Raw genomic sequence first — 17,781 nt, forward strand, 5'->3', positions numbered from 1 at the left:
AAACATTTATTCCATGTAACGGAGAAACATGTTATTGTCAAATGGATGAAAAATCTTGCACGAGAATTGTGTCTGAAAATAATCTGATATTATACTGTCGTGTTTTGGTAGAAGTACTGAAATTTTATAGTCAAATAATTTTAAAGAGTAGATTAGAAGATCAATCAATGAACAGTTCTACAATTGGACCCATGAACGTGCGCTTAGTGAGAAAACGTGGATTTGAAAAATAAATTTTGGGCGGGACGAAGGTTGCCGGATCAGCTAGTTCCTAAATAAAATCATGGATAATCGGATCCGGTTAAACCCCCCACTTCTTACTTTCATTCGCAGCCCTGGTGATAGTGTACGATTATCACCCCGGATCCCAGACGTTACTCTCGAAATACTTCACACCTAGCTCCGAAACAACCAACGGCTATTCTGACCCATTCTCGGGCGAAGCTCGACCTTTCAGGTATAATTAATGGCTTTCCATCTTTTCCGACATACTTTCAATAAATGATTTGACTCGCCAGTCACAAAAGTTCTCTGCATCGATCGGCCACCGGAACACTGCTGCCGGAGAGCGAAATCTGGTCGATTATTATCCAGCTAACGGGTGGATTGCGGGCAATGCATCTGGCTAGTTTAGCATGTCGGTATGTTATCTGGAAGCGCATCCCGACAAAACAAACACGTTTTTAACAATCACTTTTTAGAACTCTGGATCCAACCAAAATCATCGTCACCGGCAAGCGTTTACGGTTCAGTTTTATGGCTATATCCGACATTGCCACGTTCGATCCCAATCAGTCCAATTCAATGTCGGTCGTCACTCACCATCAACAGGTTTGTGTCCATCAGTATCTACCGACGTGAATTATATTACAGAAACGAATCGGCTTTTTCAGGACGATCTAACGGCTCTAGGAAAACTGATACTAGCACTTGCCTGCCGAAATCTACAATCTGTACACCGGGATCAGCTGCAAAACAGTATTGAACTCGTATCACGTAACTATTCGGTGGATTTGAGGAATGTTGTTATGTAAGATATGCTCGTGACAGCTCTGTGTTGAGGTTTAACAACTTCATTCGTTTGCGATTCTTTCTAGGTATTTGCTCAGTCCAAACAGTCGGCGCACAGTGACAGAAATAATGCCAATGATTGGCGCTCGCTTCTATGTACAACTCGATGCATTACAAGCCCAATGTGATATTCAGGAGGACGAGCTGGCGAAGGAGATGGAGAATGGCCGTCTCTACCGGCAGCTTGTCAAACTCGGCACCGTCAACGAAAGACCAGAGTGAGTCTGAAAATGTTATTAATATTTCGTTTATGGTATCGGTTCTGTATAGGTATTACTCTTGCCAGAACTTCGAGACTCATGTTATGCGTTGAGTGTACACATCCGAGAGCTATACGCAGATATGATATTGAATTCGTTCCAATTTTAGAAAGGCACTTTTAGCAATTGAGAGAAAGCAGAAAGAGCCGCATATCGAGCAGAGAAAGTTGACTCTCTATGGGCATTTCTGCCCCCAAATTCGTAATGTGAATATTCCAAATGCATTTTGAAACAAACCTGTTCCCATGGCTCTTGAAGGTCAATGACCATTTTTTTTGCTATCACTTCTACCTATCTCCTTTCAAGCGAAACAATGATGTCTTCTAGTAGGGAATTGAATAACTCTAGACTAGCGGCTTTTTGCGATGTCGGGAAGATTTTTCAGAAGAACGATTTATATCATATCACTTTCCGGGTGAAGAGTTGTTCGATGGAAGAAGAACCATAGAAAATTCCAACATCGTGAATGGTCTGTTCAGAGGTCAACCGCTCGGAAACGTTTCTCGAAGAATATGTTGGACTGGAATTGAACCCGGACAGACCTTTTTTCCGAAATCGAATATCCATCGGTTCGAGTAATCTTCACTCTCGTTGGTAGGTGCTTATTGTTTTTTTTTTTGAAAGACCCTTAATAAAATTGCGCCAGTAACGGCGTTTTTTTTGCCTTGACCAATTGTTTTAGCTGTATTTGAAGCTTTGAATATATCTCGAAGTGCGTGGATGTTGGGTGGGGATATGGATGTGTGGATGTCTTTGATAGCATCAAATTTATACAAGTACAATTTTGTGCAGGAGTGGCTGCTTTTATTTTAAACGGAGCACTTGGAACTTTTCCTTCTTATGCTTCCAGTGAACTTTTATACATCAAATCGACGCAGCATCGATATTCTTCCAACGGTGGAAGTATTTCTATTGATTCAACGCATTTATACCGTCGTTGCATATTGTTGCCAGTCGATGTTCCATGTTAGGTCAAATGGAACTCAACATGGTTCAGTGGATTACGAATCGCACTTTATTGAGATATTGATTGGTAAGTGATCACTACCATGAGGATCATTGATGATCTTCCACAAACAAAATAATTATAGCGATCTTGTGCACAAAGATAGGTTGAGTCGACTTTCTCGAGCCGGAGGTTTTGCCATTCGTGTCGTGTTCAAGATAGTCTAGTTGAAATCGCCAAATAAATCGTAAAAAATAGTCGCCCGAGCGTCATCATAAAGATCGCCCCACCCAGTACAGTGGGAATTTAAGTCACCAAGGATTAGAACTGGGGATGAAAGAATCGAGAGTAGATTCCCAAGTTGACCACGGCTGAGGTATTTAGACGAACGTTTACTGAAGCTGTGCAAAGTTTTTTATTTGCAGTTATTTGACAAGCGAAAATTTCGACGTCTGAAAGAGCTGGGAGAGGAAATTTATAGAAAGAGTAGCACTTGTTGAGCCCTAAAAGTACTCCATAAGAAACATTTCTATCCAGACGAACAATGCTAAAATCGTTCAAGTTGAGTTCTGTGTCGGAAGAAAGTCACAGTCAAAATTTTGAAGTAAAAATATAAACGAGTCTAGTTTAGGCACTAGACTACGGTAATTTCACGGTAGCTCAGTGATCATATCTTCTTCATGGTGGGGCCATGAAAAAGACAATTGCTTAAGATAAGTCTTGAATATTGAACGTGTTTAATATATAGTTCACAATGTCCATAAAAGCTATCAATCCTCGATTAGACGCTAAATTTCTACGATAAAATCGAGGAGCAGCGTTTCTATTTCTCTCTCCTCTCAGTAATGGCTGAAATCCTTACTGCAACCAGGACCTGGCTGAAAAGGAGCCTTCAGATTCGTTGTTTTTACTATTATCTTATTACAATCTTCTGAGGGTCATTTTAGCTTTCTTACGGTGCATCTTTGGTGAAAAGAGTTTTTTTTGATGATTCATCCACTATCGAACATTATGACGCAGCCGTAATGCGACCCCCATCAGAATCAGAGTCCGATTCTTGATTGCCAAAAACCGAAAATTGGTTTTCATCATAAGCGGCTGATGCCGCTTCAGCATCTCAGCATAAATCCGCCTGGAGCGACCTATGATAGAACGCTTCATTTGAACTATGGGTACTCCAGTAGAGGGTCTCCACCATATTTTTCTACTGTGTGCAAGAATCCTTACTGTGTTTTTCATCAGATTTACCACAACGTCATTTGTTGCCACAATTTCTGGACAAATACCCCAGTATTTTACAATTGGTGCAATTGTTAACCCGCAGTACAAACAAGCGAACCGGAAAAAACACTTTCTACTTTCACATAGTTCGGGAGAACAGAACCAACGAACTCAGACTCGCGTCGGAGACTACGTCTTCTATCTCCTATCCCGAGAAGGGATGTAAATGTTATACTCTATATTAAAGATCTCATGGTCAAAAATCTTGTATGCCACATCAAAAGTTGGTGCTTCTACACGTAGTTTGTCCGGTATCACTTTACGTATCGAGGCATCCGAATACTCAGAAAATACACAGAGAATCGCAGAAAATCTCTCGAAATGTCAAGAGTTCTTAACGATTCTACCTTGGGCCGAAAGAAAACAACCCATGGTGCCTTTGAGAATGGTTGATAATAGTGGGTCTGTGCAACATTGGCATCAGCAGATTCCATAACGGTTGCGCAAGCGGAGCGCATAACCTGAAAATAAGGCTGACCAAACGTTTTTACCATTTTGGATTGTACCGTATTGTGAGTATGAAGAGAAAAAATATTGTTAATTATGCCCTGTTGTACTACGATTCATTTGGAAAATCATGCCTTAATTTGATTCTCACCAGAGAATAGATCATGACCATTCAAACATTCATTCGCTCTGTTGAAAATGATGTTGTTTTCATTGAAGTTGCTGTTAATTTGGATGGTTTTATTAATTTTTTTTATTTAATTCCTCGACATCAAAGCCAAGAAGTATTTTTGACTAGTGAGGTGCAATGTGTTCCTCATAAATATTGAGGGTTGTATATAAAAAAGAACGCGTTGATGACGCAGGACTACTAAATAATTTCATTCAATTCGCTTCTTTATCACTTCGGCTAGAGCTGGGGTAGAAATACCGGTGCCATGCCGTCGTGAGATTCCTTTTTGAATCACTTTAATAGTTTGATCGGATGAAAATTAGGGCTTTGGCATACCACCCTTTTATGAAATCAATCAGTGATTGCGAGTCATTGAGACAGTCTGTGCGAAAATATGTTGTTGCTACGCTTTGAGTTCCATCCCTACAAAATTATATGAACTCAAGAATAAAATGAACGTGATCATGCCAAGTTTTGTGCAGAAATACTTCAGACAATCCCGCAATTACACGGGTTTTCATAAATAATGATGATGATCGCTTCCACCTGAGGGAGGTTTAAACAAACAAAACTTTCTGTATTGGGTGTCTGCCCATTCAGGGGGACTCAGTGTACTATATTTACACTCTCCAAAGGTTACGGTATACAGGTTTTGAACCGAGACTCAATTGGCTTATTTATACCCAATAAGTTATGAATGGACAGGGTTAATATCTCCTGTCACCACAGTGTCCATACAAAAGGTCGCTGCATTTACATTTCTAGCGAGCGATTTGCGCATACAAATGAACACAAATTTCTGCATTACTCGAGAATTAAACCATATTAGGCATATTGAGGTCTTAGGGTGCAAGAAATGTTTCTATGGTGGTTTGACACTCCACCCCCCTTTCTAAGGGGAGGGGCTGCCATACAAATAAGCATACATTTTTGCATAATTCAAGAACTAATCAAGCAAACGGAACCAAATTTGGCATGTGGAGGTTTTAGGGGGCAAGAAACATTTCTAAGGTGGTTCAACACTCCTTCGACCTTTCTATAGGGGGGGCTGCCATAGAAATGGAATACAAATTTCTGCATAACTTGAGAATTAATCAAGTAAATGAAACCAAGTTTAGCATATGAAGGTTTAAGGGATTGATAAACGTTTCCATGGTAGTTCGACACTTCTCCCCCTCTCTAGAGGGGAGCTCCCATACAAATGAAACACAAATTTCTGCATAACTCAAGAAGTAATCAAGCAAATTGAGCCATATTTGTCATGTGGAGGTTTTAGGGGACACGAAACGTTTCTATGGTGGTTCGACACACCTAACCCCTCTCTAAGGGTATGGGGGTTGCCATACAAATGAAACACAAACTTCTGCATAACTCGAGAACTAATCAAACAAATGGAGCCAAATTTGAGATGTGAGGGTTTTTGGGTACAAGAAATGTTTCTATGATGGCATGACACCGCTTCCTCCTCTGGAAAAGAGAGGGGGTCCCATAACAATAATGCACATATTTCAACCAAACATGACATTTGAAAATCTTCGGAAAACTCTGAAGGAAAATGGGAAAATTCGAAAAATTCAATTCTCATGTGTTCTACAATTACATATTGACAAGCGTTGTTAGTCCATTTGATGTTTGCGCTAACGAAATTGATCTTCGTTCGAAAGTGGAAATGGATTTCAATGTGGAAAACGCACTCCCATATCGTCTTCTGTCTATATATAAATAAAAATGGCTCGCCGAATGTGTTGATAAGAGTAAAACTCGAGAAAGGAAAATTATCCGATTTAGGGCTGTCCTTATTCTATCATATTTTCTGTATCAAACATTTATTCCATGTGTAATGGAGGAACATGTTATTTGCAAGTACATGAAAAATCTTGCACCAGAATTGTGTCTGAAAATAATTTGATATTATAATGTCGAGTTTTAGTAGAAATACCGAAATTGTATAGTAAAAAATAATTTTAAAGGGTAGATTAGAAGATCAATCAATGAACAGATCTGCGATTGGACCCGTGAACGTGCGCTTAGTAAGAAAACGTGGATGTGGTGACGAAAAATAAATTTTGGGTGGGACGAAATTTGCCGGTGTTGTTAACTATTTGATAACAACATTACATGTTTTCTGATTTGGTACCGTTTCTGGAAAAAAATAATCCTACATCAAAACTAGTTGATTTGGGTGAAATAGATGAGGTGAATTTAATATATTTTGGTATATATAAAATTTCCAGAGTGTAAAGAATTCATAAAGGTTAATATTTATGTTTTGTGTTTTTCTGGTAGTACCGCATCTGTTGGAAGAATTTCTGTCAATGATCAATATTTGGGCACAATATTGCCGCGGCTCAATGCTTAAACTATAAACGCTATTTATAAAGGCCAAACATAACTTTCATCTGAAATGTGAAAAATTTTACGACCAAATTTCCAAAAAGCATAACCTCCGTCGCAAAACATTCTTTCGCTGTTGAGAATAAAGCATCATCTAAGAATGTTTGTTGATTTATTAGTTTTATTGTCGATTGAATAATCACTTAATAAAATTACGCATACGTGTCCCGTTTTCATTCCTGAACTATTTGGTCAGTCTACTGAAAACTAAAATTTGTATTCGCAGACTCAACCTCGACGTCACGTGGTCGGAAACGGGGGACCGCTATATGTTGAAGCTGTTTCGCGACTACCTCTTCCACACCGTTACGGAGGATGGCCGTCCCTGGCTGAATCAGTCACATATCGTACAGTGTCTCAACAAACTGGACGCGGGCACCATGGAGAAGGTACCGATGGTTCGCTTAGGCAAACCATTCACGACAGCGTTTCTAACGAATAAAATGTCTTCTTTTTGTTTCTATACCTCCACAGATCCAACTAATGTCACGTGACGAACAATCAGTATTAGTAGTAACCTATGCTGAACTGAAGCACTGTTTAGAGCAAGCATTTTCCGAACTAGTTGCAGCGGCCACGGTGTAATAGTAGACACAACAGCAAGAATAGAGAATAGAGTAACAGTAGCTTTAGTGTAGACTAGTAGTGGGTAAAAAGAGACTACATTTTGAAACGCAGAACTCAACGCCAATGAGGTTGGCTGGTTGGTTGAAACACAGTAGAAGTGAATTGAGGCTCAAAACGCATAAATTTTATTCAAGCAGTGGCAGCAGTATCGGTAAGGGATGAAAGTTTCACAACTAATACAGATAATGGACGGTATCATGAGTTAGAGGGGTGAAGCATGGGATTAAACATCCATTCACTGATACAACTAGTAACCTATACAGCAAACTGAAAGTGGAGAGAGAGAGTGAAAGAATGCAGTTCCCTAGAGACAGGTTCGTGATCTTATTTGATCTTATTTTTATACTTAAACACCTATGGAGAAGAAGATGTGAAAACGCAACGAAGTAGATGGCGTTGGTCAGAGCGAAAGAGAGAGATGAGTTTGCGGAAGATTAATATTTACACAAAACAGAACTATATGAAACAACAAGGATCAACACAAAGAGAGAAAAAGCGCTCATCTACAGCAAAATTGATGAAATGGTCCAAGGATATCGAGAGCGAATCGAGTTCAAACGTAAGAAGTAAAATGAAGCCCACAACCAAAAAAAAGCATTTTTTGGCAGCGCGGTTGGTCAGGAAATTGATCTGATGCATCCAGCGTGTTCAGATCGACTTTGGCGAAGATAACTTAAAAATAATTCAAACAATTAGGTGAGAGAACAAGAACACAACAATAGGCGGAGGAAAATTGATCGGAAAACCGTAAAACACCGTTACTGGTTTAGTCTGAATCCTTTCTAACATAGCACAGAATAACCACATAGAATACTAATGTTAAGTTCAAAGTGAGTTAAAACTGAAAATACAAATTGGCTTCAAATCCATTCTATTCAAAGAACAAAATCAACTAGATTTGAAACATGACTGATTCTGCAAAGGTTTTTTTCGATCGTTTTTTATGGGAAAGTGTAGAATTTCCAATTTTGATAAGGGGACAGTTGCTAAACAGAACAGACCTCGTTTTTAAATGAAGGTTCTTGTTCTATCAATTTATAGTCGGTGACAAAAGGCCCATGTAATTGCTATAAAACTCGCTTTCGCGGATAAATCTCACCGCAAATAATCGAGGATCTGCTGTACCTTCTTTTGCGTCCTTCTGACTAACTGTGAGGTACATCAAATTGTTGGAAAACTTGACAAAACTTCTTGACACCATTTTAAACCAATTAATTTCATTCCATTTGAGTTTATAGTAAAAAATGAGTAACTTCTATTGAATTCATCAGAATTCTGAAAGCCAAGCTGTTTTCTACAATTAATATTCCATAGCTTCCACGTCTCGATATGCACCGATGTGTCTTCCGCAGTCTTCAGAAAACCTACGCTGTGTTGCGCTCGAATTCAATTTTCATCAGCGTGCGCTGAAAACAAACTTCATTCTTGGCACGAAGCGTACCGAACTCAAAACAAGTGAGCCCAAAATCAGCACGGTGCAGAATTCACATACTAAATTCCCCCTCACACACATAAAATTCTAGCGCCCGTTTTGTCTTCGCTTGTTCTAAGCTAAGCAACAGCGCACCCTCATACAATCCGCATCAACAGAGAAAGCAACGCAGAAAGACTAGATTCGAGCTCGGTTCAAAATTGGGAATATAAGCCGGTGTATGGATACGGTGCAGTGAGGATGTTCGAACTCAAAAGCGAACCGTGTTGACAACAGAACATTTGAACTTTGTTTCGGTGTGCGTTGATTCGTCCGGACGCAGGTGTGCGCATGGAGAGAGAGTTCAACTGGGTGCAAAAAAAGTGTTGCACATCAGAACTGCGTTCAATTCCGAAGACTGGTCTTCCGTGGCTTCGAGTCCGCCAAGAAATGCCAGCGTATTGCTAATTATTTAAATAATTATTATTAAAGTGACCTAAATATTCTCACTTTGAACTCTCATTTTGCGTGGCCATTCTAGACCTTTTGTCACTTTGGTCTTTATTCTGTTGGAAAACAAACTACTCGCTCAAGATTCAGTTTTTGTGCAGATGGCTTCAACTTTCTATCTAGAATGAAAAGGTAGCCTACTTCAGGTTGATCAACTTTCTATTTCTCTTTCCGCTAGCGATCCGCTTGTGATCCGAATAGCTCGAATTATTTTTTTTCGGATCTGGAATCTCATTTGTTTTTTTTTTCTGCTCTTAGGAACAGTTTGAGAATATTTAACAGACCTATCAATCCTCTCAATTTAAACTGACAATTGTCCTGTTCCGGAGTTCCATTGTTTCTTGGGCGGTTGTTGGGGGGCTTTGTACAGTTCTCTTACAATCAATTTGTTCAATTGCTCCTTTCAGTAAAAACCCCGTCGATCAAATCGAGATCCAGTTCTGGGTTTTCTCTATTTCACAGGCGTTTGTTAGATAGGTGCTCTTGTACTGGCGCTTGTGTCAGTCAAAATATATTTGATCATAGCTAGATTTTCTATTCTACTAATAGCAAAACGCTTTCACACCATAATAGAGTCACCTCCAACTTACAAAGGTCTTTGTATGTATGTCAAGTCTTGCGCCGTTTTCCGATTCTTAGAGCTTTTATTGGTTTTCGTCAAACCATGAGATCATGTTTTGAAAGACGGATTCTCTGTGGACATATTTCTTAGAAAATTGGAGCCTTTTCATCTAGTGCATAGTTTTATTGCCTTGCAAATTTGTTAACGGCTGGTCCACCCTACCGATTCCAACCGATTAGTAGAATTTTATTTTGTTCAACCCAGTGAAAAGCAAAAAGCTATCTGAAAAACGAAAAGATCCCCTGTTCGCATTCCATTTAACATTAAATTCGAAACATCTCATTTCAGCTCAAAAGCAGAAGCAGCTGAACCTTTCGCTGTATTTTCCGGAAGAGTGTTCGAGTTCTTCAACTCACCACTAATTATATACAAGAACTTTGGCATCAAGGAAGAATCGAGTTCGGATGCATCTCTTGCTTCTCAAGAACAGAGGTGACGCGTGACCATGTGAGTCACCTGTTCAATCAACAATGATTTGTGTGTTTTCTATTGTTTCCATCGGATTCGTTCAGCAGAAACCTTTGAACTTCACATACCATTTTTACGCAAGGCAGCGCATTAATAGTAGTGATCGCTTAATACATAACTGGCTGCGTTTGCTCTGTGTAGTGTTGCGTGCGGGTTGGGTGATGTAGTCATATGTAGCCATCAGGTTGCGTTCTTCGCGGTGTATAAATTTCAGTCAATTGGATAAGAATATAAGGATATTCAGGATAACATGAAAATTACAAATAAATTACCTTCCATAATTGCTCATCCATGCTACAAATAGTCGCTGTTCAGTCAAATCGGACCATGTGACATTTTTTAGATTTTGAGAAAAAAGTGTTCAAGATCATCTTGATACGATCGTCTTGTTGAAATGTATGAATTACCGTGTATGGTTGAGGGCATTTCTAACAAACCATTCACTACTGCATTGTTCAATACAATACACTTTTGACATGCTAAAATGTTGGAAGTAGTTGATTCGAAATCAGTTCTCATATGATTATCTGATCAAATGAATTTTCGGTCGAATGATCGAATGAATTTTCGGATAAAATCGGGAGAGAAATAAGAGCAACAGAAACAATCGCTCAGAAAAAGAAAGCTTAATGTCACAAGTAGACTAGAAATACTCTGATGCGAATAGCCATCATGAGTCTAAATGCCAAACAGAAAGAGCGTAATTCTTATTATAAATCCGTGAACGTGAACTTGAACAAGTGGTGGAAAAGTACGATCATTTCACGGTGAACTACATTGCGAACAAACAACTCAAAAAATCGTGGTGAATAGAATGTTTTTGTTCACGTTCATATTCAAAGTTCGCCAGTAAACGTGAAGTAAATAAACATCGAGCTCAAATAAAATAATTCGGATAAAATATGCAGTTGTTGAAATCGAGGTGACTCCCTCAAGATGACGCGATCTAAGTCGGTTGCAGACCCGTTGTCGGAAGCGGCGGTCTCTCTCAAACAAACATTTGTTTTACTGATCACTTATGTAGCGTTTCACGTGAGAACACAAATATATAGAGAATGATAGTTTCTAGCAACTCCGAGCATGCCTAAAAGGATGTAATCTCTCGGTAGTTCTCGATATTGTTATTGGTCTCCTTTGTATGCACAAGAAACATGAATGATGCTTTTAGAGGGGAATAAATTGCAAAGTTCAAAGCCTTTTTAATACAAATAAGGAAGGAGTAAATTGTGCTTTCCATCGAACATGGAAGAGACATGTGACAATATAAGTTGTAAATGTGGAGCAGAGGAACCATTAAGCTTGCAAAGCATTTCTTCAGAACCCAAGTAGGAACTCCATTGTGCCCAGTTTGGTACGAGATTACCAGTTTAGACAGCGCTTCAGTCAAGGTTTTTGCATATGTGTTGAAGATGTTAGTATCGATAACACTGACGCTATATAGCTCAGAGTTTTTGGTGCATCGCACTGCTCGGTATTCGATGATCCTACTGACTCGAAAAATTCAGCTAGCAAGGGGATTTTTTTTGTACCAACTCCTATGACATTTATAGAGATTCTTGTTTAACGACGATCGATTGGTGCGGTATGTGCAACAAGCGGAATTCCATTTCGCTCTACAAATTCGAAGTTCACGAGTCGGCCAGCACACGATCACACACAATCACACACACGATCACACGATCGTTGAACACAGTATGCGGTCTCGTTCACGCTATCAATTTCAACACCACTAACCACTGGCTCCAAAGCCTGTAGTTGTTTTTTTTTAAATCAAAGGCCGTTAGGTCTCATTCGTTATCAGCCTTTGTAGTATCCATGCTATCGTGAATGCTAGATAATGATAGAAAGATGGGAATGGTCTGCATCACTAAGTGGTTCGCAAGCCTTTCCTAAATCGAATTAGTATTGCCTGCCTGTTTCCTAATGGCATTCCAGATGTTGGTCCAGAAAGGTAGTGCACGAGCAAGATAATGTTGAATTGGCAATGACAACAGAGCAGTACAGTTGATCCAGACGATTCCATTTCAATTCCGGTAGATAGAAGTCCCCTAATATGCCTGACCAATCTCCATCGTCAAGGCCTTTGAAACCTCTTCAACACATGCTAAAAAGCGACGTAAGACCAAATTGTTACTCCAAATATTTGGACATATCTAGGAGTGATCCAAGCCTGCTGAATGGTAAGCTCGATCACTTCCATTGGTGTCGATGAGAGAAAGTTTTGTATAACAACCGGAATGCTTCTTGTGTCTAGCTTGCGGATTACGACCGCAACGGTAATCGGTGTATCTACCATTCGGGAGTCGATAATATCGTTTAGTCATGTTTCTGAGAGTATTAATATGTCGAACAAAAAGTCGTTCACCGCAGCGTGAAGTTATCCAGTTGTGTACGCAGCTCTCATACCTTTTGGTAGCAGATTGTGATGTTGGTTTCATCGGTCTATTCTACTCTTTGCTATGCAGCCTCATGATAGAGCACCCAACATGCATATCTCATAGGACGATGTAATTGATTGCGGAGATATTGTAAATCTAGGAACGAGGGATTCTTCAGGAAGATAAATGTTCGTAACGAACGAATACTTACCTGTAATTAGAGTGCGGCAGGCCACTCTTTCAATCTTACACATAGTTTCGGAATCCAACAATCGTTGATCGCTGGCAGGAAAATGCTTGAAAATGCTCTGGTAAGGTGAATTGAGGTTTCTTGAGACTGACAAGCGTACATACCGGTATTACCCATTCTACTGACGCAAACACAGGTCCGCACGACTGCTGGCAGCAATGGCTTTGATGAGGGGATCTAGGAAGCTAGGAAAGTGCCAACATTAGTTCCTGAATGAGAGTGTCTAAGTCTAATTCATGACCGGAGTGACGTGGATAGCAGGTTATGTATTTTGCTATGGAACCAGAGGACTCATTGGCTCTCTAGTGATGATCGGTGGAAGACTAATGTTGTTCTCCTTGGAGCCTCTAGCCGTCCTCTATTTTGTTGATGCAATAGTCAGTAGTCTGATTTTTATAGCTTCCACTCCTAGATAGGTGTGGGTTCCCTCCACCGTCGCAAAGCTGCATGTTATAATCAGTCGGATTAGAAATATTTTATCCGTGATAGCATGGGCTCTCGTGAATCTCGTCGTCTGGCCCACAAACCTCCAAGTTAACGATGATAAACGTCGCAATGGGATTTGGGAATCCCACATTATTTGTAGCATTCCAGCTTGTTCCCATTCTTGTAGATAGAACAGATGACTCCCTTTATCTTTTTCGATTGATTTACTTTTCCCAGGCTTCGGAAATAACAAAGTATAGTGCTTTGTTGTTCTTCTGCGCAATCCCTCGCTGGGTCTGATGAAAGTTGGGGACTAGTATCTGATCTCCTGCTGTTGATGCACATAGGTCAGTTTCATTACCCCTTCTACTTGCTTCCATCTGTCAACAACATTGCTTTCATTCGTGACTGGACTCCCCTCCACATCTCTGCATATGATGACTTGCAGCCATAGCCTACGCGGGCTTGGTTAACCTTTCGCGTATCCTTGGCACGAGACAGCCCTTCTATTTCCACATGATCACGGTCCGTTGACGCTTCTTTTTTCTCGGAATCGTGAACAAGTCGATCCGTTCCCGTCTATACTTCACCAAACTCTTTTTTTTTTATCTGTATTATAGTGATTTTCAACTCATTTGGCTGGTTCGTCACTTTTTACTTCCATTTTTGGAAGAATGTCGGGAGTGAGAATTGAACTCGTGACCTTTAGCGTGAGAGGCATGGATGTTACCACTACGCCAGATCGCCTCCCTTCACCAAACTCTATCTACTAGATCATGTAGTGATAGTTATTCGCAGTCATCGCGTTCCCCATCATGCCAGTCGTATCTACCGATCGGCGTCGCTATCCGCGGTGACAGATGTACAGTGTCGACGTCTGGTGGAGTCTTTCAAGTTCGGGACCATAATTTGGGTCCCAAACCCGAAGGTCTCTAGCAGATTAGAAGGAACGAAGTCAGTCCAAAAATTGTGAAAATTTGAATTGTCTATACATTTCCGATATTTCCGATATTTTTTGATACATAAAAAATAATTTTCATTCATAATTTCCACATTGAAAATTCATTCATTCCACATGAAAAAAGGCTTTATTGTTTTCGCCTAATAAATTGAAAGACGAATCGTCAATGCTGTCAACGTGAGCTCTTATCACAGTGCTTATCATGGAACCATTGCAATTCAATATTCGCAACTTCTTCTGCTCTTCTCGATTCTTCAACTACAAATTTCGCCTCCGCAAATCACTTTCTTGTCTTCCTCTAAATGAAATATTTGTTCATCACAGAACAACTTTTATGAAAGTAAACCGACCAAAGCAGTGTTGTAGCGTACGGGGGCGAGGGGCGTCGGTCAGCCCCGGTGTCACCCCAAGAAGGGTGACACCCATGATTTTATTATTCAGTAACAAAAAAGTAGAAGGGTCTGTGGCTAAGGGCACGAATAGAAGTTTGACGTAGGACTGTGATTGTTTGAAAAATATTTTTGATTTTAGTTCTTGAAAGAACTGAGTTGTAAGAGTTGAAATGGTAGAAAATTTTCGGAACCAATGGACAAATGTATTTGAGGAAGTTAAGCGGAACGTCCAAAAATTCATCATGCGAAAAAAGTTCCAAGTTCCAAAAGCATCTGTCTTGAGTTATTTTTTCGTTTTGGATGGGAACAGGCAGCTGATTTGAGTAGTTATCCTTCATCGATTGGAGAGTAACGGTTGAGATTTAATGAAGTGTCTTTCACAATTTTTCGACAATGCTCCAAGCATATCTGAATCGAATAAAGCAGTTCACGTCTTGTTGAGAAAGTAAAATAAAAAGTCGTATCCATCGGGTTTATAAACCACTCTTTGAACTTTGAATTCCTGAATAGCATTCTTCTGTGGAAAATCTACAGTATGCGACATTTTTGTAACTGTTTACTCGTTTTTCGCAATTTCAACTCATCAATGGGATGCTTCTGAGCCACATAGGTGTGATGACAAAAAGGTTGTCGCCAACTCGATGGAGATTTATGCGAACTTTGATCAAATCCATTGAAGTTTCGTGAGATCCTAACAAAAGCTTGAATAATAAACTGAGTGCCCGAGTGCAGAAATAACCATGAGTTCCTTGTATTAGCAGATTGTGATTCGACATTTCAACATTTCTGTTTGTGATTATCTGTACTCAAGATGTGATTTACTACTCGAAGTAGATCTTGCGCAGAACTATTTGCAAACCATTGGTGGCTCTGACCATTGATAGGAATGTCAGATCCTTCGGTTGAAGGTGACCTCGATAGGAATTGGATAAATCTGGTGCTTTGGTCTTGAGAAAGACCGTTTGGATACATCTGGCACTGGAGAAATGAAACACTATGGGAAATTAAAACACAGAAATACTAACTAAATAACGGGTGGTTTATTTTCGCGATGCTTCCCATGCATAAGTTGGATGTGAAATAAATAATATGGCATGGTGATTGATACTACTAAGCTGAAGTTTGCATTTTTATGACATTTCCTGAAAAAGGCTGTTTGAAGTTTGAATTGATTAAAAATTATCTTCAGTCAACGGAAAACTCAGGGATCAACACGGGGCTCAACGTGGTAATTGACTTTGTACTCAATTGAAAGTGAAAGTACTTATATCTTTTGATATTGATTTTATGATCAGAAAATTTGTCGCTGTTGAGTAAAGACGCGTGAAGATTTTTTGATTTCTAGTTATTGAGAAATAAACTAATTTCTGGGTTCGATGAATTTGATTCATCATTAAAAAACGGAACAAAGTCTTGATAACAAGGTTTGATTGGAGTGGTGACACCTAAGATGACCGCTCCGGTTGTCACCGGTCACGCTACGCCACTGGATTAGGGTAATAACCCCCAATTCAACATTATTCCTGCTTTGTTTGTAAAGCAGTTACTAACTTTTGTCACTGACTATGTTTTTTGCCTCAGATGTTTCATTTTGAAACATAACCTTGACGTTTTAATTATGAGCACGAGAATATAAATACATTCGTGAGTTGATCTTTAATAACGTTGAAAATAACACTCGATCGGTCGAAAACTGGTCCAAATCGTTGCTTCGCTGCTGATTTGGTGGCCTCTTGGTAGAGATGAACCACACAATGTTTCGTTGGCGAAAAGCGCTCGTTCGGGATAATTGGATATTCACCCAATCTCCACATGATCCCCTGGACAAATGTGGATGATTAAACAAAAAGAAAACGAAAACGAATGTACGAGGAGATACGCTAGATATGAAGAATATCGATTAAGGCAGATACTATTGTTTCGCTATGTAATAAAACAGAAATTGTTTGTGATGTTATTTTTACTGCTATACATTTATTTTTATAGTCGGTTTTTTGCGTCTTTATTTCCTGAAAACATTATTATTACTATTATTATCGATAGAGGTTTTTTTTCTCCTAGAATGTAAGATTATTTGTCGGTAACGGAACTGTCCTCCTGTTCGCTGAGCGTGGAATGGAAAACTTTAATGATAAAATTACGGCAGAAGTTGTTGACTTACCTCGAGCTCATTTAGGCGTAGTACCGATATTAGCGTTTTCTCGTTATGGGGAATCAAGAAAATATAACACACATAATCTATGATCGTTTTTCGATCGGGTATAACTAGAAGCTCTTCCCTTGAACAACACGAAGAACAGACAGATAGAGTTAAAAAAACCAAAACAAGAATCAAATTTCCGGCCACAAAACAATCTGTACTAAAGCAGGACCCATCAGTCATTAGTGATTCGTTTGTTTTAAAAATCAGAACCATGCAAATCTACCAGAAGTCTTTTAACAGTCGTAGTTACGGTGTGTGTACAAAGCAAGTGAAATTCAAACGGTTATATATTTTTTTTCTCAAAAAACCCTCATTCGCAGTAAAATGGAGCGATAGCGAATTTAAGTGTCTACACGAGAAAAAGGTGGAAGCTTGAGGAAGATTAAAAGTTGCGGAGCACATCGGGACGGATGACGACCATTTGTGCAAACCAGTTTCAAAAAAATTGTTGTCGGTCAGTCAGACGATCCCATAGAATATGTAAAGCTAAAACTGATAACACAGGGAAGTACTTTGAAATAACCATTCTTTACAAATGCAAGAGAAGACGGCACGTGTGTTTAGCGACGTTAATAGCGCGATAATGCTACAAATAAAAGAAATCATATTCTTCCTGAAGCAGCAAGCAAGAAAGAGAGAGAGAGATATGCGAGTGCAAAATGAGAGTGTGAACATTAAGAAATGGCGAAAGACTTTTTTACCGTGACAAATAATATTTAAAACAGAGGAACTAAAACAAACTAAAGCAGAGAATGTGAGCGAATAGAAGAGCGATATATTTGTAATAAAAAAAAAACAAACAAAACGAAAGCACAAAAAAAGTAAACACATGAACAATTTGGTTTGAGATTGGTTGGAATAACATTTTCCGTTTTCACTGTGACTTCATTTTTTGAGAGATTTCTAATTTTAAATCTAGCCGACTTCAGCAGACTGTTATTCCCGAAAAAAAGGCTATTTTA

General features: G+C 39.3%; 1 protein-coding gene across 6 annotated transcripts in view; it reads left to right on the forward strand.

Annotated features, from left to right (window-relative positions):
• LOC129771687 (PAN2-PAN3 deadenylation complex subunit PAN3) overlaps positions 1 to 8,086 on the forward strand; it is a 98,365-nt gene extending 90,279 nt beyond the window's left edge. For all 6 annotated transcript variants that reach the window (XM_055775602.1, XM_055775606.1, XM_055775604.1 and 3 more), the window contains 7 exons: positions 334 to 457; positions 519 to 641; positions 702 to 831; positions 894 to 1,030; positions 1,098 to 1,289; positions 6,798 to 6,960; positions 7,046 to 8,086. In XM_055775602.1, the coding sequence (XP_055631577.1) occupies positions 334 to 457; positions 519 to 641; positions 702 to 831; positions 894 to 1,030; positions 1,098 to 1,289; positions 6,798 to 6,960; positions 7,046 to 7,156 (980 nt within the window). In that variant the 3' untranslated portion in view covers positions 7,157 to 8,086. The remainder of the gene's footprint in view (positions 1 to 333; positions 458 to 518; positions 642 to 701; positions 832 to 893; positions 1,031 to 1,097; positions 1,290 to 6,797; positions 6,961 to 7,045) is intronic.
• Positions 8,087 to 17,781: the final 9,695 nt, after the last annotated feature.

The sequence above is a fragment of the Toxorhynchites rutilus genome, chromosome 2 (genome assembly GCF_029784135.1).
Source record: "Toxorhynchites rutilus septentrionalis strain SRP chromosome 2, ASM2978413v1, whole genome shotgun sequence".
NCBI classification, from domain to species: domain Eukaryota; kingdom Metazoa; phylum Arthropoda; class Insecta; order Diptera; family Culicidae; genus Toxorhynchites; species Toxorhynchites rutilus.